The sequence below is a fragment of the Sturnus vulgaris genome, chromosome 4 (genome assembly GCF_052056855.1).
Source record: "Sturnus vulgaris isolate bStuVul1 chromosome 4, bStuVul1.hap1, whole genome shotgun sequence".
Taxonomy (NCBI): Eukaryota; Metazoa; Chordata; class Aves; order Passeriformes; family Sturnidae; genus Sturnus; species Sturnus vulgaris.
The window spans coordinates 61,418,906-61,444,818 of record NC_142246.1 but is presented as its reverse complement, the minus strand read 5'-3'; the positions used below and the strand labels follow the sequence as shown (position 1 = coordinate 61,444,818).

The 25,913-nt window shown below is 41.0% G+C and overlaps 2 protein-coding genes and 1 long non-coding RNA gene across 8 annotated transcripts in view; 1 reads left to right on the top strand and 2 right to left on the bottom strand.

The window, feature by feature from the left end:
* Positions 1-3,235, bottom strand: part of ARHGAP10 (Rho GTPase activating protein 10) — a 138,084-nt gene extending 134,849 nt beyond the window's left edge. The window contains exon 1 of one of the 2 annotated variants that reach the window (XR_015803351.1): positions 2,939-3,235. Coding sequence is in view for 1 of the 2 variants with exons in the window: in XM_014880541.2 (XP_014736027.2) it covers positions 2,939-3,092 (154 nt within the window). In the remaining variant the exon portion in view is untranslated. The remainder of the gene's footprint in view (positions 1-2,938) is intronic. The other variant, XM_014880541.2, reaches the window with a different exon arrangement.
* A 1,291-nt stretch (positions 3,236-4,526) lies between these two features.
* Positions 4,527-8,423, bottom strand: LOC148224038 (uncharacterized). The gene is made up of 3 exons (XR_015803364.1): positions 7,878-8,423; positions 6,560-6,640; positions 4,527-4,566 (listed from the first exon to the last, which is right to left on the bottom strand). It is a non-coding gene; the product is annotated as an uncharacterized LOC148224038 (long non-coding RNA).
* Positions 8,424-8,682: 259 nt separating this feature from the next.
* PRMT9 (protein arginine methyltransferase 9) lies at positions 8,683-24,233 on the top strand. Of its 5 annotated transcripts, none has more exons than XM_014880540.2 (14): positions 8,683-8,802; positions 9,086-9,188; positions 9,726-9,938; positions 10,356-10,504; positions 11,378-11,614; positions 12,122-12,289; positions 13,370-13,472; positions 14,504-14,610; positions 16,489-16,681; positions 20,364-20,547; positions 21,661-22,372; positions 23,050-23,203; positions 23,603-23,725; positions 23,919-24,233. In XM_014880540.2, exons 3-14 carry the CDS (start codon positions 9,753-9,755, stop codon positions 24,132-24,134), a joined length of 2,532 nt encoding a protein of 843 aa, XP_014736026.2. In that variant the 5' UTR covers positions 8,683-8,802; positions 9,086-9,188; positions 9,726-9,752; the 3' UTR covers positions 24,135-24,233. The 5 variants fall into 5 exon arrangements, with proteins under 5 accessions (XP_014736026.2, XP_088020216.1, XP_088020213.1 ...); XM_088164090.1 differs by having other exon boundaries at positions 9,086-9,192; positions 23,980-24,233; XM_088164087.1 differs by having other exon boundaries at positions 9,086-9,192.
* The last annotated feature ends 1,680 nt before the right edge of the window (positions 24,234-25,913 follow it).

Genomic DNA, 25,913 nt, shown 5'->3' with positions numbered 1-25,913 from the left:
AAAAAAGGAAGAGCCACCTATTGTTTATTCATCCTTCCAATATTTAGCTTGAACTAGACAACTCGGTGATTCAAAACCTTAAACAGGAAACAGATAGCTTTGAGTCACTCTTGCTTATCTTCGAAACTACTGAAACTTTAAAGTGTAAAGATACACTTGAATTATGCTTTACTCTGGGAACTCAACAATTCGAAAATGCAAATTCTTTTTTTTTTGTTCTCTTTTTCAAGCAGTATAGATAGTCCTGTACTAACAAAAATCAATTCTTTCAAGTTTTAAGTGAAAAATACGATCCCATGCAACCGAGGAGACAAATGGAAAGGAGCCAACGAGAGGATCCACATCATGTTACTGTTGTGCCCTGCAAGGCACTGATGGTTCCTGTGAATTAGAGGGAGCAGCAGCTGTATCTGCTTTCACCTGTCAAGATGCAACCCAGAGCAGGCAGCAGCAAAGTCACTTACAGGGCTGTCTGTCAGGCAGGAAGAAGGCTCTATTCAATTGCATCAGTTATTCACACCTAAAGAATCCCCATAACATCTCCTGCCAGCTTTACAAGTGAAATAAGGAAATTGCTACGGGAGGGAAATGCTGACAGTGTCTCTTGCAGTCCCACAAATTACACATTTCCCACAAATTCAAGAAAAACAGTGCACCTACAACATTTTATACTTTACATACCACTCAGAGCAGCTTATCACACTTACATAACAATTACACAAGGTGCAAATCTCAGATTTTACTAGGTTCTAGAAACAGGGAAATATTTTAATTATTATCAAGATGATATTTTTTGTTCAAAAGACTAAAACAATTTTCTAAAAACTGTCAGCAACTGTTGTTTAAGAGGCAGTCATCTAAGCTCACTACACCCTGCTTTATTATCACATTCTCAAAATTGCAGTGAGACTATCTTTGTGCAGAAAATGCAGTTTGGACACAAATGAATAGACCATTGTGTCTAGACCACTTCTCAAGCTGGGTTTTTGGAACAGATATTAATCTCATTTGGTTTCCTGACAGCAAATGAATCAGGTTCCTCAAAGAATTTAGATTATAACATTTTCTTCTGAAAACACAAGGAGGGCCAATACCCTAACCACAGGGATTTCAGTGGGTTTTAACCATTGGGCTTCTTGTGCTTCCTCTGCTTCAATTTGTCTTTAAATGTCTGTTGAACAGTGGCACTCCTTCACCAGCACCAGAGGAAGGCAACTCAGCTTCAAACCTGTCATTCAGAGCACTCTAAAGAAGAGAGACAACTGCAGAAACCTGAAATGTGGGAACAAGGGTCTAACCCGTTTGTACTTTTCAAACAAGTATACTGAAATGTTTGTTAGAATAAGGTACAGCAACTAAACCCAAGAATAAACCTTCTGACTGTCATCTCAGAAAGGAAAGCAGTGCTCAGACCTGAATACCAGACAGGATCTCAGACAGCTTCTCTAAATATTCCTCATGGGCTAGCCCTAAGTATTTCACCGAGCCCTCTCAGGCCAGGTGGCTCTGGACAGCACACTTGGCTTCCATCACAAAGCAAAGCACCCTGAGCACTGCACACAAAGGCAATTTACCAGCACAGGATTCTGCTGTGCTGGGGACAGGACGTTCATGTGAGTTAGGGCTTTCCTCACCACAGCCAGCTCCATGCTTTCAAATTAAGTTCTGTATACATTACCATACATGAGCAACTGAGCGTTTGGGGTAGTTGCCAAAATACTGTCTAGATGCTTGAGGAAGAGAAGTGAAATTATTTCCCTCTACTGTTCTAATCCAATTTTCAGGATACTTTTTTACTTTACACTCCAAGTTAAGATGATTTATACTAACACTTCAACTCACAGATTTCGAATAATGCTCTAACATTACAATTTGCAGTAACTGAATGTTAACTGGCCAAAGAATAACAGACAAGTGAAATTTGATACAGCATTTTCTACCAGAGACAAAATCAGAAAACAACGTTCCTTTATTTACATAAATGAGTTAATTCTGGTTTTAAAAACTTCACCATATCCAGGCAGCTACACTGATCAAACGACTGGCCAAACTCCTATCAGTTTAATGGAAACATCCTTACAGCACGGTTTCCTGGCTTTCAGAAGTTTACCATACCAGAGGTGCTGTACACTTCCAAGAACAAAGTGCCATGGCAGTGTATTAGAGGTTTATTTGAATAATTGGTACAGCAAATCATCCTACTCAGTATTTAGGTGGCTACACAACTGTGTCTTATATCAAATGGAAAAGACACATTAGCACAATACTACACTAAGAACATGCATGAACGTAGTCATTCAAGGCAAAATACATGATTCCCACATAAAACACATTAGAGTTTACTCTCTATATAAATACACTATGTGTACACTCAACAAGTAAACGTAAAATTAACAAAACACTATCACATTTTAAGAGGCTAAAGGCATAGAGCTGGTTACCAGCTCTGTCAGCACAAAATTAAGTCTGATAATTCCGGAACATACTCCTTTTGACAGAGGTATTTTCCAGCAGCCTCCCCACAGGCTGCAATGCACAGGCACGACATGGTTACTGCCGGGAACGCGATTCGGAGCCGCTCAGCCCGCAGCGCACCAGCAGCACCTGGGACCGAGTCCTGCCGGCGGATCTCACACGGCAGCCGGGGCTGCTCCGGGCTCGGCACCGCCGAACACAGGAGCCAGGCCCGGCCCAGGAGCCGGGCAGATGCAACAGGAGTCACCCGGAGCTGCCACCACCTCTGTCCCTTATGCCCCTCCGCGGAGAAGGGCTGGAGAGGACCTGCGTCTCCAAGCGGCTGATGGGGAACCCAAGGGCGAGGCTGGGGAACGCCAGTGCAAAGCTCCGTGCCACAAAGGCGAGCGCCGCCGGCTCGAAGGCGAAAGCTGCCGGCGCCGGGCAGCCGCCCCCGCAGCTCCCCCCGCTCCCCGCCACTCACTCTTGGTCGCGGCGATCAGGTTCTTCCCATCCTTCAGCAACTCTTTGATAAACTTATTGGTCTTCTCCAGCTCGGCCTCGTGGGCTCTCACCCGCTCCCTGAACCAGGGGCTGTCCAGGTAGCAGTCGCTGAACTCCAGGGGCTGCAGCCCCATGGCTGCTGCCGCCGCGCCGGGGCTTGGCTCCCCGCGAACCGCAGCACCGCCGCCCTCCGCAGCCGCGGCCACAAAGACGGAGCAGCAGCTCCCCCCGCGCAGGGCTGGGCACCGACACACAGAGCCTAGCTCGGCGGAGCCGCCCTCCCGGCAGCCCCGCCGGGACACGCCCGAGCGGGGCGGGCAGAGCCCGGCGCCCGCCCCTTCCGAGCTCCCCGCGGCGGCCGCGGCACCGGGCGGGGCGCTGGGGCCGCTCCGGTGCGCCCGGCTCCCAGGGCAAGGCGGCTCGGCTGAAGCTCTGCGGGCGTCCCCGAGCGGGGAGGGTGGGCAGATACCGCTACCAAAGAAAGCCTTCTGCTCCGCAGTGACACCTCGGCAAGTCAGAGATGGACAATGACCAAGCGACAGGGGCAAGCGCAGGATTCTGCACCTGGCACGGGACAGCCCTGGCTGTGTGTGTAGGCTGGGGAACGGGAGAGCAGCGCTGTGCAAAGGGACCTGGGGGTCCTGCTCCATGGAAAGGTGAATGTGAGCCAGCAGTGCCCTGGCAGCCAGGAGGGCAACTCTGCTCCTGGGGGGAATCAGGGACAGCATGGCCAGCTGGGCAAGGGAGGGATTGTCCCCTCTGCTCTGCTCTGGGGCAGCCTCACCTCCAGTGTTGGGGGCAGTTTTGGGTACCACAGTATAAAAACAACCTTAAGCTATTAGCGAGCATCCAAAGGAGGGCTACGCAGATGGTGAAAGGCCTTGAGGGGAAGCCATATGAGGAGTGGCTGGTCACTTGGTCTATTCAGCCTGGAGGAGACTGATGAGAGACCTCATTGCAGTCTTCAAATTGTTCGTGAGGGGAAGAGGAGGGGCAAGCACTGATCTCTGTGGTACCCAGTGACAGGACTTGAGAAAACGGTATGGAGCTGAGTCATAGGTGGTTCAGGTTGTGTATCAGGAAAAGGTTTTTCACTCAAGAGTGTGGTTGAGCACTTGAACAGGCATCCCAGGGAAGTGGTTAAAGCTACAAGCCTCACAAAGCTCAAGAAGCATTGGGACAGTGCTCTCAGGCACGTGGTGGGATTCTTGAGATATCCTGTGTAGGGCCAGAGTTGGACTCAATGATTCTGATGGGTCCCTTCCGACTCAGCATGTTCTATGCTTCTATGATTGTACCAGCCATTGAGTCCCCTGCACCTCATGAAAAGCTCTGTGAGCTTTAGGAAGGGCTGAGCAGACTCTCAGAGAGAGGATGCACAGAGCAGCACATTTTGCATGATCCAAAATTAGCCATGGTTGTGGTTGTCTGCCAGCCGTGAAGGCTGGTGTTGCTCACTCTGTCCCACTTGTGTCTGCACGTAAAATACTCAGTAAAGTAGATACAGACTCACCTTTATGTCTTCATTCAATAAACTACTACAGTCTTGTGAACAAGAACTACACCAAGAGTGAGACTTTGAGAAGACCACTCAACGCTGAATTCTTTCTGTTAAGAATATTACGAAACTCATGAAGAAGACAAAAAAGGCTTATAGTTATATTTGTATTAGTAATTTAGCTATAATTTATGGTTTCAATGGTTTGACAGTAGTGCAATTCAGAGTGCTTTTGTGAAACTTTCTCAGATGATATCTTTTAGTCATGAGTGTCTACTTTGGGAGTCAATTCAATCTATTTTTTTCCTGAATTTTGCCAAATTGGGTGTTAGTTCTCTCTCAATTTGAAGAAATGATCTTTGGTATCAATATTGTTGACCCCACAGTAAAGCCTAAACTGCATCTCTCAGATGAAGATAACTCGTGGTCTAACTATCAAGCTTTTTCTGTATGACCCCATTCAATGACCTGCAGAAGACAAGTACAGAAATAGGTGGGAACTTTACAAATCTCATTTTTAATTCCTCCTGTTCATAGAGCTGTGTATTGGGTAGTATTCAATTTTGAAACATTTGGGTTTTTTAATACCTGTCCACTTCATAGCCAGCTACAGAAACCAGACTGAGGATGTGTGTTACTCATCTGGCAGCAATCACAGGGCTCAAGTGAGTAAACACAGAATTTCATGATCCAAGGCCAAGATAATGTCTTCATTGTTTGTGTAGATAAGGATGATAAGAAAACACAATTATGTAAAGACAGGGGCAGGGAGGAGGGGCTTGACATGAGTAAGTGTAGTTTCTGAAAATAGTCTGAAAATGAGTATGGCCCTTCCATATGAGATGCTACCTAAATGTGCAGATGATTTGCCTGAAATCACAGCAGACCAGGAGGGGGTATTGAGAGCTGATCCTGAATGTTCAGTTTTTCAGCCAAATGTTCTACCTGCTAGATCACATTATCTACTGATACTTATTTTCTAACATTACCTAGCTGAGAAGTTTCTATGCTACTCAAAAATCAGTTTTAAAAGAATTAGAAAAAAAAAGAAAACCACCTTAAACAAATAACAAACAATCCCATCTCTATTTAGATTACTGGAACAGCATTTCAAGAATAGGTATGTCTTCCATGGATAGTTTGTTTACTTTGTTCTGTAGTTGCCTTCAGCATTAAAGTTAGAATAATATTTTTCATGGCTGTTTACAGTTATTTATTATAATTCCACTGAAGTGTTATAATGTAGTGGGGTCCCATTTTTGTGTGAAGTTGCTTGCACTCGGAATTTTTTTTTTTTTTAATGAATGTTTATCTTAGTCCTGGGGTTTTTTAGCTGGGAAAAAAACCCCACCAGGTCTGAAATTTTGATTTCTCCTACTGTGACAGGGCCATCAAGGGAAATAGGTCCACCTCCCTCAATCATGTGAAGAAAAAACGTATTCTCTTCTAGTTGCCAGTAAAAAGAGCAGTCAGTCCAACAGAAATACATACATAAAAATAACACTTTTTTTTCCCAGAATAAAGACAATCAACTTCTATTTACATAACAAAACAAGAAAGCAAGATCACTACTAAATTGATATTCTACACTGTTTATCCAGTTAATCAGTACAACATACTGGATTCCTACCATCACAGTTATTAAATATATGTTTTCCTAAACTTGACCCACCAGTTCAAAATATTCAAAATATGTCACACTCTGAAACAGCAGAATTGTGATTTAAAACGAAAGATGGAACACTGAGGAGAAATAATACCCTATTAATTTATGCACAACAATTACCTATCTAATGAGCAATAAAAGGAGTTGCCCTTTTACCACTAATTAGGGTTTGAAGTGGCTTTATATCAGAAAAATTTCTGCTTTTCTGCCACTCCCTACTCAAGGTCATCAAATTTTACAGCCTCTTTTAAGAGACCATGACATAGATTGACTATGTGAAGCTGTAGCAATATCCTGTCCATGAACTGTGTATTTATCTTTGCTTTGGTTATTTTCCTTTGACATTCACTGCAAGCGTGGTTTCAGGAAATGCCCTCTTCAAGTCATTTTATACAATAGACATACACCAGCATCTCATATGTTTTGTTCCATCTTACCTTCCTTATGTTCTTTTCAGATCACCATTCTGATTTTTATGAAAGATGATATTCTGATGTGTGGCTGATTGTGTCTCTAGGCTGCATGTTAAGGAGAGACAGGTTAGAAATTAGTGAATTTAACTTTCAGTTTTACTGACGTTTTGTTACAGAGCATTGATATCAGCTCTCACAATTTCCAACACACAGCTGTGTTGTTCAAAACATCATTAGCAACAGCAGCCTTCCAAGGAATTAAAATTTTTTCTTGTCTAAGCCCTTTTATCTCTGTTAGTCGTGTCATGGATTTAATAGAGAGTTTAGAGAGTGACCTTCTAAATCCCGTTTTGTTTATGACTGTGTCATTACAGTTGTCTTGCAGGATCTTAGGGGTCTGATGCATATGTGAGAAAACTCGAGGCTGCATGCTCCCTCCCTCTCCTCTCATCCATCAGCAGTTCATATATATAAACAGACTGGTCTGCAACCACCCACAATGCAAACCAACATTATTTATTCTTCTGTCAGCCAATTTGATGATTATTATGGCAATCATGTATATCTCTGATGGGCATTTCTTTCTGGCACTCGTTTACAGCACAAGCTTTACCCAACAAATTATTTTAGAAAGCAGCTGTATGCTTTGTCAGAAGCATTGTATTCTGGGGCCATTTTTTCCTGAAGTATTCTATCAAAAAGTTGTGAGTATGAAATTAACAAGTATCCTCCCCAGCCTTTGAAATGAATGGACTCTTGTGAATTACACTGCCATATTTTAGTAATCTCCCTTCACAAATGGGTCAAATTAGCACACAGTATTATTTCATTTATGCTTTAAAATAATGCTATAAAAAATGTGTGCTATCCACTAGCATTTATTTGCTCTGACAAAAATACAGCTGAATTAGTTTGAAGAACTATGGAGTGCTAGAGATAATTGCTCATTACAGAATTTGATACAGTCCAGCTCTTGTTACACTTCACTGACCACAAGTGATAATTGAATTGGGTTTTTTCTCTCATTCTCTCTCCTGATATACCACAAGTACTAACATTTTCTTTGCCTCATACCATCACCTTCTAGCTGGAAAGCGTAATTAAGCCAAAGTCCGAGAAGGTTGTTCCCTGTCTATAACTAATTTAAAGTTCAGGGTTTTTTCTTTCAAAACTGAATGAAGGGTTGTTGGTACCATTTGATTTAAGAAGGTATTATATCCTCCTTTGGAGCTCAGTCCTCAAATGAAGTATACTTTTTGATACTGATACTTGCACATCCTCATGGACTTCATTCAGCCCAGTGCTTTTTTTTTTTAGTTATGTTTCTTCTAGCACAACTTACAGTTTAGCAGCTGCAGTATTCCATTTAGACTCACACTCCGTATGGGCTCTTTTCATCTTGTTCAAAATGCTGGCCTGGCATTTTTACACAACGCTCATTTGTTCCTAAAAAGGGTGTGCACACACAACATCCACAGCTGTAAAAGCATGGAAGAGCTGCATTCATGCTTTAAAACGGCAAAGTAAAGATGAGCAGCTTCTAAACACTTCATAATTAGTAAACAATGGCACAGCCTGTTCCTGTCCCAGAAATAGGACGTGACCCAATGAACTCTGCCTGTTTCGAGCTGCACTCCAGGGCTCTGAATGGGGCTGTTCCTGGGAGCAGACAGCTCCACAGGGAAGGTAAATTATGTCACAGGCACGGGAGGGAGCAGGACACGGAATTTGAGATGTAGAACAAAGCTCTGAATTTTGCTCCTCGCCATCTGCTGCTGCCGAGCAGAGTTGTCAGTCAAAGGTCCAAGAAAAGCTTTTTTATGACTTAAAGCTTGTGTTGTTCACATCTGAGGGTCCCGGCACTTACCAGGAGAAGAATTAAAACTAAGAGTCAGGAGCACGGTGATTACAGGGCAGCGGAGGGAGGCAGTGTCTACACAGCGCTGGGCAACATTTAAGGTGGTGGCTCTTCCGTGCTGGCCGAGCAGCCCTGCACAGCACAGACCGCCAAGGGACCGCAGCGGGCATGGCTGCGGATCCCTTCCACAGCCCTGCGTTAGCACGAGCGGCACTGCCAGCTCCCAGAGGGCTGGATGAGGGCTGGGAAAGGACGCGGGTAATGGAAGCACCTTTATCCCACAGGACGGGCTCCCGCCCGGCGCCTGCGCGATGGCTCCGGCCCGGCAGCGCAATGGCCGCGGCCTGGGAGCGCCGCTGCGCGCACGGCCCCTGACGGACGGCGCTGGAGCCCGTGATGGACGGAGCAGGTGGCGGACGGCCCTGGAGCGGGGGATGGATGGCCCTGGAGCGGGGGATGCACGGCCCTAGAGCAGGGGATGGATGGCCCTGGAGCAGGGGAAGCCCTCACCTTCCCCCGCAGCTTGCCGGGGCAGCGCCCGGAGCCCCGCGGCCCCTCGGCCGCCCGGCCCCGGTGCGAGCGGCGAGGCCTCCCCGGCTCTGCGTGTCCTGAGCCGCGCTGTTTTGGCAGAGCTTTGTTTTTGGAAAAAAAAAAAAAAAAGTCTAGTCGTGATGGTGTTGTGTTTCTTGCAGTCCATCTCCACGAAACCTTCGTGTTGTTCAGCTTTGGGACCCATCTCTACATGCTGTAGCCGTGCTCGCCTGAGTTCCCTTAAAAGTTGCAACTGTAACACAGGCAGGTATAAAAACGTGTGTATTGGTTCTAGTCGCTCTCTTTGACGTTTTCTTAAGGGAAAAAATAGCCGTGCTATCTTAAGTAAAATAAACTGCGAACTTGTTAGCTCTTCTGTGAGACTTTGCTTTATGGAGATGCTGTTGTTCAAGGAGAAGAAATTTAACCTGCAGATTTTGTGGTTGATTGTGAAATTTGTTGACTGCACGAGCTTCCGGTCTGCAAAACTGTTTGGTCAGAGACATGCTCAAATGTCTGTTACCAAAATAAATTTTACAAAGCTAGAAACGTAATTTGTTTCCAGGACCTGGTTTAACCTAGATGTGGCACGCACTTGACTTTTGAATGGTGAACACTCAGAGCTGATGGGTGAAGATTAGATGCTTTTAAATCTTTAGGACTTGATGAGAGGAGAGATGTCTTTACTACATTCCAGTGAAAACTGAAATGTTTTTTGATCTGTCAACTTTGTGTACAAACATTTTGGCCCACAGTATATAGTATGTGTGACTGTTTTTCTTTTTTCTTTTTTTGTTTTAGCATAAGTGAGTATTTACATCTTTCAGAATGCCCAACTCCAATGCCAAGCTTCATTCTAACCACAGGGGTGGCCGAGAAGCCAGCAGACGGGAATTGGTTTCCAGATCTTTGCAGAGTGCTCAGCATTGCCTAGAGAACCAGGATTTTGGAACTGCATATGCTCACTATCTCCTGGTACTAAATCTAGCTCCCGAGTTAAAAACTACTGTCAAAGTAAGTGCTCTTTGAATTACTTGAAATTTTATTTATTGTAATTCTCTTGAGGTCTTTGTGACGTGTTTTGTACTTGTGATTTGTCACATCTAACTGATTTTTGCTTTTATTGAAGACAGAATTGGAAAATCAGTAATAATTGGGATGGCCAATGACTTCTTTAATAAGCTCTATATAAAGGGAGTTCATAGAATCTTCTTTTAGTCTGTGTATCAATCACATTTAATAAAAACAAGGCCTTCTTAGTATTAGAGTATGCATTAATGTACATGCAGGCTCTCAGTAAACACTGCTGGGTGCTGATCCTTGTGTGTGGGTGTCCAGGTGTATGTCAGGACACCTCCAGATGTTTTCAGGGCTCAGTTCCCTACTTCTGGCAACTCCCAGCACCTCAGTGGTCTATGCTTTATTTTCTAGGAAACATTTCAGTTTACTCTCTTTAAATGGGCAGAAGAACTGGATTCTCTGGCACGGATTCAAGATCTGTTTAACTGCTATGAGCAAGCACTTGAATTGTATCCCAATGATGAAGTGATCTGTAACAGTATGGGAGAACATCTCTTCAGGTTTGTAGGGATGTATATACAGTTTTTGTGAGGGTCATGTTGTAAACACAAACACATTCAAATCTGTTTGTCTTAAATAGCTTAAAAAGAGTAGCCAGTGCTAAAATAAATGTTATTAATCACAGCAAAAGTGATTAAGCGCCACCATTTTTTGTTGTTGCTCAGGTCTTTGAAGGCTGGAATCCTAAGACTGAAATCATAGATCATAAACCAGGTGGTTTTAGTTAGGTTTCATTTTTGTTATTTCTTTGCTTTAAAGGAACAGTTCTCTGAGCATTGTATTAAAATGTATATAAATATTTTCTAGATTTAGGGCTTTTTTCAGTGCTATCTGATTTGAGGTTATGCTGTAGATATAATTAAAACTTGATTCAGATTCACAATTTGGTTTCTTTTTGTCTCTTTTAATTTCTTTTTTCAAAACTGGCACTTGATGCAAAAGCTGGCAACTCAAAATTTGGTGGTTTTGCAGGATGTTAAATAGAATACCAGCAGTTTTTTAGCATTCTCCTGAGTTTATAACATTCTCTTGATTTGAATAACTGTGAGACTGGATTGCAGAGTTGTTGCTGTCATGTTGTAGCAGCGAGTTCTTGTAAATAAAACCTATTTTGCTTTGTCAAAGGATGCAGTAGTGGATGAAGGTTGGTGCACACAATGGCGTTTCTGAACTGGCTTTGCATTTTACAGTAACTTGATGTAAAGCTATAAATCATTCTTTTTCATAAAGTAATGCCACTGTTTCTAAAGATAATTCTTCTAACTAAGGCAAAATATCTGTTGCCTTTAAGCTGACATAAGACCTCTTTAGAGACCCTCAGATGTTCACAGCTGCATGCATACTTTCCATTTGTTTGTCGTTTTTGCTCTTAGGATGGGTTTCAGAGACGAAGCAGCTGGGTATTTTCATAAAGCAGTGAAGCTCAACCCCGACTTTGCCGATGCCAAGGAGAATTTTTACCGCGTTGCAAACTGGCTGGTGGAGCGCTGGCACTTCATCATGCTCAATGATGCCAAGAGGAACCTCACCTACCTCAGGGCCATTGAGAGTGCTGTGCTCTCAGGGAGCAAATCCGTCCTGGATATCGGAACAGGAACAGGAATTCTGAGGTGTGTTTACCACAAATGCACTTTTCACGTGAATTTAATAGAAAAATTATTGGTTGCCTGACAAAATTTGGCTGAGAGTGGAAAAAATAACTACTTTGATCCTTTTATGGAGACAGAACTTAAGAAAGCAAGCAAAGCTTTCAGAAGCCAGTGAGTATGGAGATTAGTGTCTAGTAGTATTTTTTTAACCATTTTCGTTATTTGTTGCAGATACTTTTGTGCCAGTAAGTGCTGTTTAAATTGAATTATTCACATGGGTTTTGAAGTTGTAATGTTATTTCTCCTGTCTTTAAATATTGACTGTAAAGAGTGAGTTCAGCATAGCTGAGGGAGTCTCTTTAATGCTAACTGTGGTGGTTTTTTGCTGATAACATATCAAGAGGATATAAACTCCTGCAATAACACACAAGAGATACCAGTTCCTTTAAGGATGGTTTTTAGACTTGAACTGGTAGAAATATGAAGCAGATGTGGAGGAGGGGAAAACCACTGTTTCGTGTTTTTCAGTATGTTTGCAAAAAAGGCGGGAGCATCTTTCATCTATGCCTGTGAATTATCCAAAACCATGTATGAACTTGCCCGTGATGTGGTGGCAGCAAATAATATGGAAAGAGAGATCAAACTTCTGCATTTGAAGTCACTTGATATAGAAATCCCAAAGCACATACCTGAAAGGTACGTTGTTGCTTTCTCTTCTGATGGTGTTTTGAGTTTGCTCTTAATTTCAAGAAAATAGGAAATGTCTTGTGACCTAAACAGGAAATAACACTGCTGTGATATTGCTCATAATGTGAGAAGGTTCTCTGTATCTTTTATGTGTTTAAAGAGCAGAAGTGACAACATGTTCTTCAGATCATCTTAATTTCTATGATAGATCAACAAGATCATTAATTAAGAAGTTTAATTCTTCGATGGTAGGAGCTTTGGGGCAGTATGCAATATATCAGAAATGATACTGCAGCAAGAGGGAAAACATTTGATTACTATGTCATAAAAGTAATTTTAACACACTTTTTACTTTTAAGATCTTATGGCTCATTTCTGCAGCCTTTGAATAGGATGGAGTTACTAACATGTAATAAAGTTATGGTGATGGTGCAGGCTCATGATCTGAAATGAGGAAGCTCCTGGTTTTGACCAATCAAGCCTTTCCTAATTGTGTCAGCTGGGCTACTGTAACATATGTATCCCTTCAGTGTATATAATGAGTTACTAGATGTCAACTATTAATAAAAAAATTACTGCAGTTCTAGAAGTGTCTCCTCTTATTATGCTGTATGTTTTTTGGTTTCATTCCAGTGGATTTAAGATTTTAGGGTTGTCAATCTGTGCAGGAATTTTATTGTGCTGTGATTATAGTTTTGGGGGTTTTAATTCCTTTTTATACACATGCATAAGTACATACTATTGCACAAAATATGTATTTTGCAGTATCATTGGCTGTGTGCCCAGGCTGAAAAATCTTCCTGTTTTGGCTAGATTCTTCCCACACAATTTATTTATAAATGCTGAGCAAGAAGCTTTACAGTAAGTTCTTGCTCAATATTTGCTTTCTTTTATCTGCATCTTCAATAACTTCTAACAACAATTCAAAACACATAATTTTTTGGAAGTATTAAATTGCCTACATGTACTGAAACTCGAATGCTGGTAAAAGTTTTGCTTTGAGCTCATATTGGTATGGTGGGGTTTTTTCTTTAAAAGAATGATTGATTGTTGACAGGAGTGTTTGTTATACATATTTTTCTTGTCTAGAGTTTCCCTGGTTGTCACAGAAACAGTCGATGCTGGCTTATTTGGAGAGGGAATTGTGGAGAGCTTGATACATGCTTGGGAACATCTTCTTTTACAACCAAAGGTAGGTGATGTGGGTACCTGTGCATGTGCACACGTTCCAGATATATGGGAATGAGAAACAATTGTCTTGTAAATATTTCATTCCTTTTGGTATGCTAAAAATGAATGATCTGGCTTGCTCCATGAATTTGATTATGGCGAGTGGCAGTTAGGCAGAACATACATTGTATTTTTGTGAGCCCTGTGTTCTGAGTAAACAGCTATTTGCAAAGCATGTTTCCCTCATGTAACCTTCCTTCATCATAGAGGGTTCACCCTTGATCACTGTTCATTTATTTTAAATCTTTCTTGTCCCCCACCTTTGTAAGTAACACCAAAATGGTTTGTGTGGATTTTAAATGTATAGTCAGTCTAAGCAGAAAATGCTGAATTACGATAGAGTTATTTCTCATTGTAACATTTGGGAACACTCAGTTATAATTTGGTAAATAAATTAATTTATTTTTGCTGATTTGAACCTTTATGGAAGACAGCAATTCCATTGGGTCTCAGATGTTACTTTATATTTTGTGGTTTTGTTAGTACATTAAGCAAAGTAATATGACAAGGAGTCTTACCTAGCCTAATCTCGGTTAAGCTAATATTCTTCCTAATAGAAGGACTTCTCTTTACTTTATCCTTGCCTTGATTCCAACTAATTTAAAACGAAGTTTTAGCTGAAACATTTTGTATTGTACTGAACTGAAACTGATGACCTCTAGTGTTAAGTACAGGAATGATGCATAATGGAAAAGTTGTCAAATGTTTCAGTACACTCGAACAGTGATTTTCAGTCTGCATTTTGTTAGAGGTACACAGAGGAAGTAGTAGACTGAAGAGTAAAGCTGATGCCTGGTTATATTGAAACACTACATTTAAAAAACTCCTTTAATGGCCAGCAGAATGCCAAAAACTAGTGACTTTACCAGTCACCAAGAACTTAGTGATGTTTTGACTGTCACTTGAATGGCTCACTAATATGTAACTTAGGCTTTTCAGTAATGATAGGAATAGGCCGTATCTCATTGCATGTTGTTGTTCATATTTTCACAGCCTAAAAACCAAGACGTTAGTGCTGGAGACTATGGCAGAGTTATTCCTGCCAGTGCTACAATATTTGGGATGGCAGTGGAGTGCAAAGAGATACGTAGACATCACAGGTATGTTTAAACTCTAGAACAACTCGAACCTGCATTTTTTATTTGGGAAGAGAGACTGGTTGTTTTTATTGACCATTTCTCATTTACTTTGGTTTTTAGTTTTTGAATGGCTAATTATCTGTTTAACTAAAAAGATTTTTGTTCTCACCATCCCCACCCCTTTTCCAGGTTGTCTTTTTTTTTTTTGCCCCACCTCCCTACCTCTTTGAGGTTCAGATATTCTGGATCCGTTAATCATACAGTTCTGCTGAAATACCTGGCTCTAACATGCTAAAGAAATTTAATTCCTTCATAGTTAAATTATTTCTCGATGTCTGATTCGGAGATTCTTAGATTAACGCTTGGCCTTTATCCTCATTTTACCCTGTTTATAATCTGCTCCATAGCTCACTTCTGGATCTAACCCTGGATCTAACCCCTGTAAAGCCTAAGTGTTGATAACCTTAGCTGTCTTTATCTGTCTGAATGTTCTTTGCCTAATTCTGAACTGGAATACAGTAGAGTTTCTTTGCTGAAACCAGTTCTGACTGTGTATCAATTACTTTCATATTTATTCTAATATTTTAGAACAGTATCATTGTATGGAGACAGTCTCTGTCTGAAAGGTTTGGACTTGGTGTATTTTGTTTAGGATTATTGTTGTAGATTAGAGAAAATATTAACTTCCAGAGGAGCTCCACTGCACTGGATGAAAAGCAGCCAGGCTGCATCAGTGATTCCTCTAATGCAGTAGACCTGGACAGTGGCCAGAAAGAGAAAGAAGTGGTAGATGGTCGCAGAATAATTTCTTTTATAAGTTAATTATTCATCAATTAGAAGGGATATTGCCTTGAAATTGGGTATTGACTGTTCCTTACAAAATTTAAATAGAATGAAAGTTAATTTGCTGTTAACTTTGGATTCTTGAATTGACGTTCCATTTTAATAACTTAAGGTCAGGTGATTAAGCAGGACTGAAGTGATTGTCACAAATTAATTATATGCTATAGGGAAAAAAAATTGTCACTTTAAAATTTCTTGCCTTTATAGTTTGAGATCTGTTTTTGTTCCAGTAAGAAGATTTATGACTATTTTAATAAGTCCTGTTTTTATGTAAAACCCTGCTCTCAGATTTAAACTATGCAGATCTCTTTGAATTATTCAGATGTTCACACCTTCACATTTCCTTAAGTGTTTTAATAATCTACAGGAAAGCTTTGGGGTTTGGATGGTTTTTTTTGAGCAGGAGGCCTAATGAAATAGCAGTATGGAAGTATCTCTTTTCTGATGATTTTCATATCATTTAGCACATTTTCTGCCTTGAACAAATAATACAACTTTTCTTTGAGCTTTTCTTCATGCTTTTTTTTTTTTTTGAGTGGTTAGAAGTAGACATAGAACCCAGAATTAAATCAAAACATGATTTTTTTCTTGAAGTACATTTAAAAGTGTGTTTAATTTATCATCAAACACTGATTCATCTTGCTGAGAGAATCCCCTTTCAGTCCGATGGTTGATAATCTTGTATATCACAGCCATCTCTCTGTGTCTGATCTGATCTTCTACTTCCAGCAATTTTAAGTTATCTTCATTGCTTTTGCTTTGATTGGTATTGGGTTTTTTTTTCCCTAGGATATAGTGAAAATATGTATTGGGCTTTTTCTTAGTTTCTGGTGACAACATTTAGTTCTGATTCTTGAAAGTGAGGTGTATTTTCTGTGCTTTAGAGCTGCTCTGAACATGACAAAACCCCACAGAATTGTTTCAGTATTTTTTAACTTGTCTATTCTAACACTATGTACATTTTAAAATAATTAGTCAGCCTAGGGAGAATTTCCCTTAGGTATTTGGTCAAATTACTTGGAACTGAATTTCTCCTCTGTTTGCCTTTACTCCCAGAGTGGGAATGCAAGAAGTTGCTGGTGTGTGCTTGTCAAATTCAGTGCAGTTCTTCAGTCCCACATACGCTGCTGCTGGCTCAGAGGAAACTGTGGAGCCCTACACCACTGAGAAGCTCAGTCGTATTCCTGGGGGTTACAGAGCCCTCACAGAACCCTGTCAAGTCATGACAGTAGATTTCAATGATCTGCAGGTAATGATTTTTCTTACACGCTTCTTATATAATCTTTATATGGTAGTGAAAGTCCCATATCTTAGTTGTTTTTGGGTTCAACTTCAGAACAGTTCACAAGTGCCAAGTGGGCAGAGCTGCACTGAAATCCTCTGCTGGTTTTGATGCTTGTCTGGTTGAGTGGTGATGTGATTTCTCAGATGACAGTCTGTAATTTTTTTGAAGGTGGAGTTTTTTTGTTCATTGGGCATAGCTTAGGGAACTTTATAAACTACCTCACCATAAGATCAAAGAGCTACTGGCCTCAGTACAGGGAGGGGAAGGAAGGATGCAAGAGATCCATCCTAAATGATTGATGCAGTTGTGGAGCTGACTTAGTTTATTCCTCTAAAGTCAGTCTTCACAGAGCTCTTGAAGACAGGAGAAAGGCTGTTTTCCATCTGGCATAAAAATGTAAATGTTAGTGGGTAAGTGTAAAAGAGGAGATAAGGAAATTATTCTATTCAACCATTTGATTCCACCCTTCAGTTCCTTTGTATCTTAGAGTATTTCTGTAATAGGGCATTCTAAAATCTAGTAGCATGTATTTTGTGCTAAATACACAAAATTATTTGTATGTGTATGCTAAATAGGCCTGAACTGGAAGGCAAAGAGCTCAGCCCCTGCAGCTGAGCTTGCTAAAAAGATGATACATCTGATCTCTGGTGTGCTTCTTGCTCATTGACCTGTGGTGAGGAGCTAGCATTGAGTCAGAGCTTAAAATAGATTCTGTTATATAAATGAAATTATTCTTGGCTGCTGCTTGGCCAGGAGTTGCAGTTTCTGAATCAATAGTTTTTCCTAGTTGGCTTGTCTGACATCCTGAGATGAAAAATGAAATAAGACAAGGCTCTTCAGTATACTATTGGGAGCAATCTCTGTGACCTAATGTTGCTTCTGCTTCCAGCATCAATAAGAAACTATTGCTCTCATCTGAGAGATGTCTGTTCTTAAGCATCTGCCTGCTGGCAAACATGTAAAGATAATTTTAAAGAGTAAAGAACAGTGTTATTCTTTAAATCATATTTCAGAAGTGCTCCTTTGAAGTTTCAGTTAGACTAATGGAGTGCTGCTGTCATGAAATGTTAAGATATCATAAGTAAAAAGGAAGAAATGCCACTATTATGAATCACTGATGTGGCTGGGAATCCTTGGTTACTGTTTGTTGTTACTTTGTCACTGGGCAAAGGTGGCAGTTTAAACACTGGTAGGTTACTTTCAGCATGGATTTTTTATTGCTGTTTGTTTTTGTTTTGGGTTGTTTAATTTTGTGTCTTATGTCATGGCCACACCTGGATGGTCAGTCAGTGCAGCTAAAAATGAAAAAAAAAAAAGTCTTTGTTCCTACTGTAATAAGAAAAAATCCTCCTAAACTTAAAAACAGTAGTAGAATTACCAACTAAGAACAGAAATTCAGATAAGAAATCACTTACCTAGTAAGGTAATTACTAAGACCTATTTTCTAAACTCCTATTTCCGTGAACTAGAGGGATGTTGCATTTATTCTGCTTGTGCTAACTATCCAGACCTAAACTAGCAGAACTGAGAAGAAGGCTTAAAATACAGAAATACAGTGCAGCAGTGTTCTCAAACTGAGTTGTAGGAGACTTCAAAGCCATCAGTACAGATCAGAGATATAAGAAGTCAAAAATCACAAATAATAATAATTTTTTAAAAGCAGCTGCTTTATGGTGATTACTTTTTTACTGCTGTTATTAGCAGCAGCAGCTCAGTCCCTCCCAGGCAGGGGAATGAGGTGTGGCTGTAATTATACTTGCACCCAGTCAGGTGCTACCTGTGTACATGTTTGCTGGCAGCAGATTAGTGCCACTGGCACGGGAAGTGTTTTTACCTCTGCAGCCAGTAATTAAAGCTCAGTCTCACTTTCAGGCCCTAAAGGAACTGTGCTTTTGCCAACAGTTACAGATTTTGGCTCTTCCTAGGAAATCCTTCATGAGAAGTCGTGGTGTGGAATATGTGAGAAACTGTGGATCAAGAAATAGAGAACTCGATAAGTGCATTCTTTCTGTAGATTTTCCTTCTAATTTGTAGGCCTTTCTCATTCAGAGGACGTGTAGCATTGAATCATTTTGGGGTTTTACTGCCTATTCTTGTGCCATTGCTTTATTTCCTTTGCTCTCTCTTTAACAAGACTACTCGATAAATTGCCATCCTGATGTGCTGTGGCTGTTTAAATCTGTAATTGGCATAAATAATAGAAGAAGGTTTATAAAGTGGCAAATGTGAGGAATAAATATGGGTTAAGGAGCAGGGAAAGCTGAAATAAGCCTTCAAATGGGTTTTTAAGTGATGGCAATGTAAGACTGCAGTTACTAGAGCCCAATGGATGAGAACCTTGGGACTGCTGCTTTTGAGGAATAATCAAGAAGAATATTTCTAATATCAAATACACTTCTATTCCTCTCCAATTTCCCAGAAACCAATAACCAGATGCATGCTTGTGCTCTTGCTGTCTTATTTCAAGGAGCTTGATGCCAGCAAAGCTTCAGCTGACTACTCTTTTCTTCCCTCGCTGAGGAGGTACCAAAAGATGACTGGCAGCAAAGCACCTCTATTGAAGAGCAGTGAGATCTTACTATGGCCTTTGTTACCATCCAGTAATTTTAAGTTGCCCATTGTTCAGCCATCTCAGTTGTGAGAAGAGGGATAGACAAGCTCTTGGAGAACTCAGAATGAAGAGGGAAGAATAAGAAACACAGCATGTGACAGCTACTCCTGTCCTCAGAGCAGGACGTGAACTTTTCTTTAGCCATGTGTATTTTAAGAAACTTAAAGAGAACAAGTGTTGCATAAGCAGATCAGGAAGTTGATAAATGTTTTGGAAGGGTTATTACTAAGCAGAATGAGTGACTGAGAGAACCTTTGGTCCCTTGTTCTTGACCTCCCTTTAATTGGTTTATGCCGGAACTCAAACATTAGTGCTGGTCCTTTTGTGCTTGTGAATGTTGGTAGCAGAAGGTAATTCCTGAGAAAAATAAATTGTTCATGGAAAAAGACTTAATTCCTGTTGCATATTCAAAACTTTCTAGAAGTGTTGGAGAATTTATAACTGATCCCTTTAGGGTAGACCTTAAGGTCTTCCCAGTAGTGAGATTGTACATGCCTGAACTTTTACACAAGGCCTACACAGCCCAGACAGCAGATAAAACACCCTCAAAGGTATTTGACTTCCTGTTTTTATAATGACTCTGCAGGCCTGTGTTTGAGCAAATTCACAGTACACAGTATTTCTAGAAGTGATTGAACACAGGTTTTAAGTGAAACATGTGGCTGAGCATTGGCTTGTGTCCAGCCAGAAGCCTGGCTCTGTTTTCATTCCTTCCCATAAGGCTTGCCCGTCTGAAGTCTTTCTTGCAGTTTTCAGTGTGTTTAAATGTGTATGTTCTTAGATGTAGGCGTGTTTGCTTCTCATGGATGCAGGTTGTCCATGTGGGAAACGGCTCTTGCATGTGGGAAGACAGTTCCTATGTTGGTGACTACTAATGATGATAATTGGTATTGTAGAGGTTTGGTAACTTCAAGTTTCTGTTGGGTGCCTTCATGGATTGGTGCAGAAATTTTGGATGATTTAGTTTAATGAAACCAAATTTTTATTTATGGAAATAAACTCCCCCACTTTTTTTTCTCTTTCTGCTTTTATCAGGAGCTGAAAAGCCTGGCAGATAGAAAGCCCTGGAAGCTCAGGCTGCCAGTCACTGAAGGAGGAATACTGGATGCTGTTGTGGTGTGGTTTGTACTGCAGCTTGATGATGAGCACTCTCTATCCACAAGTCCCAGTGAGGAAACTTGCTGGGAACAGGCTGTGTATCCTGTGCAGGGCCTCCTTGGTATGTCCTGTGGGTTTGTTTGTTGTGGTACATTAACTTGCTTTCATTTCGGTTTTTTTTTTCATTTTGATAAGTTAGCTTATCTCAGAGACTAGGAAGTCTACATAGGATTAGAAGTTCTACGGCAAGTAGCTGAGAGATGGTTTCTGATCATGTTTCTGATCTGTAGAGCCCAGTCCCTGCATCAGGGCTTGTTTGTGGGATTTTGCTGTTAAGCACATGAGATCTAGGAGAATACTTTTCATTAAGTTGGTTTTTTATCTATACTGAATTTAATGCATTGTGGAGCATCTCCAAAAAGTAGTGCTACTGACTGGCTCATTTGGTGAACATGCAACTTAGGAGAGGAAGGGGGGCAAGGTGAGGTAGGAATTGCTAGCTGCTACTGCCACGAAACCAAAATGAAACATTCCTACCTACCCATTGCCCTATGTGGGATTCATCTTGAATACTCTCCAGATACAGGTATTGCCAGTGTAATTTTTAAGTGTCTATTCTCTATTCATCCACCTTTTATTTTCCTGTTTCCTAGAATCTTAGAATGTGTCAAGCTTAAAGGGACCCATAAGGATCGTAGAGTCCAGCTCCTTGCTTCTTGCAGGACTACTTAAAATTAAATCACCTGTCTAAGAGCATTATCCAGGTGCTCCTTGGACTCTGGCAGGCTTGGTACTGTGACTACTACCCTGGGGAACCTGTTCCACCATCCTGTGGGTGAAGCACCTTTTCCAAATGTCCCATCTGAACTTCCTTGATGCAGCTTCATTCCATTTCCTCATGTCTTTGAGAGAGATCAGCACCTTCTCCTCCCCTGCCAGCCTTGCAGGGGTTCTAGACTGTGATGAGATCTTCCCTCAGCCTGCTCTTCTCCAGGCTGAACAAAACAAGTGCCCTCAGCTGCTCTTCCTAAGTCTTGCCCCTGAGGCCTTTATCTTGGTCACCCTGCTCTGCACACACTCTGATGGTTTGATGTCCTCATAGTGTGACACAAATACAAACAAAATGAGATAATGGGGTGGGTTGGTTGGTTTGTTTGTTTCAATCACCATAAAGCTCTTCAGTGATGAGTCTGTAAAGTAACTGACACGACTTTTTTTATGCTCTTTTGCCAAGATTATTCTGTGAAGACTGGAGATACTGTGATGATGGAAGTTTGCTGCCAAGACTGCTACTTGAAGATCCAGAAGATTTCTTCTTTGCCTTCAGAGTGTGGGATGGATTTCAGTGACAGAGACAACACGCTGAGTTTGGGCAATGAGGCTGAATTATGTAATGCTCTGGCTGGACTTCAGACAAGCACCAAACAGGATGGCAGCACTCCAGTGTGTGTGCTGGAATCCACAGAAATTGCCCTGCTCAATGACGTAGCCTACCATGAATGCTTTAAAGCTGCCATGAGCAAAGTGCTGCTGTCTTTAAATCCAAGTAAGGACTTGCACTCCATGGACGTTGATGGACATGGCAGCGGGATAAACCTCCAAGAGCATCAAAACAAGAGCTCTCTAGGTGTGGATCCTGATGCTTTGTACATTTTAGATGTATCCGAAGGCTTCTCCATCCTGCCAATTATAGCTGGCAAGCTTGGACCAGTTAGAGCCTACAGTTCTGTTGAGAAAGAACAGCATCAGGCAGCACTTCAAGTCATTGCAGAAGCAAACCATTTCCCTAAGGAAACATTAGAGTTTTGGCTCAGCCACTTAGAAGAAGAAAGTGTGGTGCTACAGAGACCCAAATCAGACAAATTGTGGAGTATTATTATCTTGGATGTTATAGAGACTTCAGGTTTAATCCAGCAGGAAGTGATGGAAAAGGCTGCAATATCCAGGTACAGTATAAAAGGACAAAAATCTTCCTAGGACTCTGTAGCTACCTGATAAATTTTAAGAATATTCCATGTAACTGTGTAATTACTGTTACATTGCTTCTGTAGAAAAAGGTTTTTTCCTGGGATTAAACCTCACAGTGCTTCTGGCATGACCACTGTATACATTATATATTTTTTAAAAGCATCAAGATTTCACAATCTCAGATTCCTTTATCTTTTTTTTAATGCAAGAATACAAATGGATGGTCATATTCCTTGGTCTGTCAGAAGTTTGCAAGGTAGCAAAGAATAACCAAGGTAGCTTTAAGTGTAAGGTTGGAAAAGCCCAGATTCGTGTACATGTCAAAGGGTTGTGGGAACAAACTGGTCCTGCTAAAAGACAAACACGTGGTGTTGGAGCAGCCAGGGAGGCAGCAGCAAAGCTGCTGTTCCTCACAGCAGGAGGAGTGGGAAGGAAGGCAGGAGAGAAGTAAAATAATGGAAATGGGTAGCTAAGTGTGGAATGGATTTATCCCCGTTTGTGGGCCTAGGGAAATTTTATTGTTTCGTGATGGCACATTATGCTTAGGAGCAGGACTTCAGAGGAAGAACTAGTGTGCCTTTCTTAAATGTAGTAACTGTTCTTTCACTGCTGTTGATTGATCAGCTTTACAGGTGAAATCCCTCTCCTTTCACAGGTGTTTACTTCACAGTGGAGGGAAGATTTTCCCACAGTATGTGCTGGTATATGGGATGCTTGTAGAATCGGAGTCTCTGTTGCTGGAAAGTGCTGTTCAAGGAACAGAACCAACCCTGGGGTTTAATATAGCCCCTTTCATCAACCAGTTCAAGGTAGGAACCTGGTGGGTGGCTTCCAGGCATCCTTTCAAAACTGCAGCTGTTTACTGTTTAGATTTGGTGTGAACTGTAAAGAAAACACTGTTGAAATTATCAAGAGAGCTTTTTGTGACCACACAGGAGTCTTGAGATAAACTAAAACGGGTGGTGTTTGTTTTAGAACTGGTGTGGAAGTTTTGTCCCATTTACTGTAAGGAAGAGTGACTGTGCTCTTACTCTTCCCAGGCAATTGTATTCCAATGTTTCAAAAGGGATTAAGAGTGCTGTATTTTGCATTTTTTTCTATCTCTGACAGCCATTCCAGTAATTCCTGGCAACTTTTGTGTTAGGATTTTTCTACCTTTTCCTTCTGTAATGGCTGTTGCTGGCTGAAGTTCTGGTCTATACTTTCAGGTACCTGTTCGTGTGTATTTGGATCTCTCCACATTACCTTGTGTACCCTTGAGCAAGCCAGCAGAGCTCTTGAGGCTGGATCTCATGAACCCTCTGCTGAACAGCCCCAGCAGAGAAGTGAAGGTGAGTTCTGGGGCCCAAAGTGCATTTAACTACACTTCTGCAGCACTGCTTCTTAACTTTTCCTGTGGGCTAAACACTTCAATACAGGATTTACTTGTCTGCAGCTGTCTCTGAAAAGGATTGAAATGGTCTGAACTACTTCCTTTTCAAAGAACAAAGTAGTATAACTGATAATTATTTTAAATATTTTTAGATACAAATTTGTAAGTCTGGCCGGGTCACTGCCATTCCCTTCTGGTATCACATCCATCTAGATGAAGACCATAGCTTGAACACATCTGATGAGTCCTCACACTGGAAACAAGCTGCAGTTGTTCTGGATGAGCCCATCCCAGTTCAGGTTGGAGATGAACTTGTACTTGATGTCCAACACCATAAAAGCAATATCAGCATTTCAGTTAAAAGGTGAAGAATGTCCTGTGTAATTACCTATGCATAAACTGACTGTTCAGAACAACACTGCTGTTACTTTGTATTAAAGTCTAAATTTTATTTACTGATCAAAAAATCTGATTTGTTGTTTTTATAATAGATATTTAGGTTCCTCTGGTGGACTAAAATTTGTAAGGGTATCTTCTCAAGCAGTTTGAGGAGTTGTTTTTACTGTAGCACAAAGCTGATTGCTGGCTTGTGTAGTGACTGCAGCAGTGGGACAGAGTCCTGCTACCAGGTCTGCTGTAGGGAGGGAAAAAATCATCCAGGCACCTGTACCAGCAGTAAACAGCTGTGGCTGTTTGGGATAGAATCCTTGTTTGTCAAAGTGTGATTCCAGTTCTCAGCTGCCAGAGCCTCCTACATCAGTGGATGGAGATGTTACCCGTGTGGGAGGACTGAGCAGCATTCCAGCTGCACTATCACAAATCAGGGCTGCACACAGAGCATTGTGAAAAGCTGTAGAGGAGTGCTGTTGAGTAACTCAAGCTATATAACAGAAGGTAAAACTGGTAAACTTTTTAGAATCCCCCAGAGAACTTGTCTAGGAACACAATGGGCATTAACTTGTCTGTAGAAAATTGTATAAAATACATCAGCCACTGCAGTGCTCCTGACTATCTTCTGTAGTATTACATCTTGGTTTAATGCAGGTAACCAGTTCCTTCTATTAAATTTGTATACAAGTGGAAGACTAATAAAAGTTTTGAACTCAGCACTGATTTTACCTCTGCAGAGAGGAGGAGGAAGACTGTTAGCAAGATTTTTCTGTAGCTAAGCTGCTTTTTACCGTGCACTCTGTTCAGTGGAGAAGAGGCAATTCTCTGATCTTTGTTTAACAGCAGCCTGTATAATGAGCCATCCAAAAATGATTCTTCTAGAAGTTCTGGGCCTGCTGAAGTTCTTATAGACTCTTCATTAGATCAAACCTTAACTTATTTCTATCTATCAATTCCTATTTATTTCTATGAAGTTTGCTCAGTTTAACTTCAGGGACTGTTAGTGCTGTGGTTGGCCCAGCCTCAGCTGAACCTGCACCTGATAAATTGCTGTAATAAAGCTCATTTTGGAAGGGTAGAGGAAACATCTCCATTTTATTTTTTCCAAGGCAGAGGCACAAAGTCATGTTTTCTGAAAGTAACTGGATACCATCCATTATCCAAGGGGTACAATGTATAATGAAATGCAAGTGAATTAAGAGTAGGACAGAGGCTTTTGATGCTACTTAAAAAAACAGTGTTTCTTAAACCCAGAACCTAAAACCGTGATCCATAAAATTTTAAGTTAGTCTGACACAACTAAACCTGGCAGATATGTGGTGATTTCACCCAAGTGCAGTTTTATAGGAAAGGTTTCTTGTGCAGGAAGACCTCGGATAAAAACAAAAACCTTAGCGAGTGGGTTAGGTGTATTTATTAAGATTTTAGTAATTAATATGAAAGCAAAATGACTTCAAGACAAATGAAAGACATTCTAGTCTCCTTGAGTAAGGCAAGAGCAATCCTTAAGACTTCTGATTAAAAAACTTGGGAGGAGATTTGGCATGAAATAGCAGAGGAATAAATACAGTTAACAGGAAATTAACTATTAGCAAATGAACTTTTTATATAATTGTGTAAGTTATGCTGTGGAGTACTGTGGGAGTAGTTTTCAAAAGACAGGCTAGCTATCATGGCAAGATTTCTATTTATTTTTTTAAATTCAGTAGCAGTCTCTAGGGAAAGGTATGATCTTATAAGCTACTGCTATTAAAAAA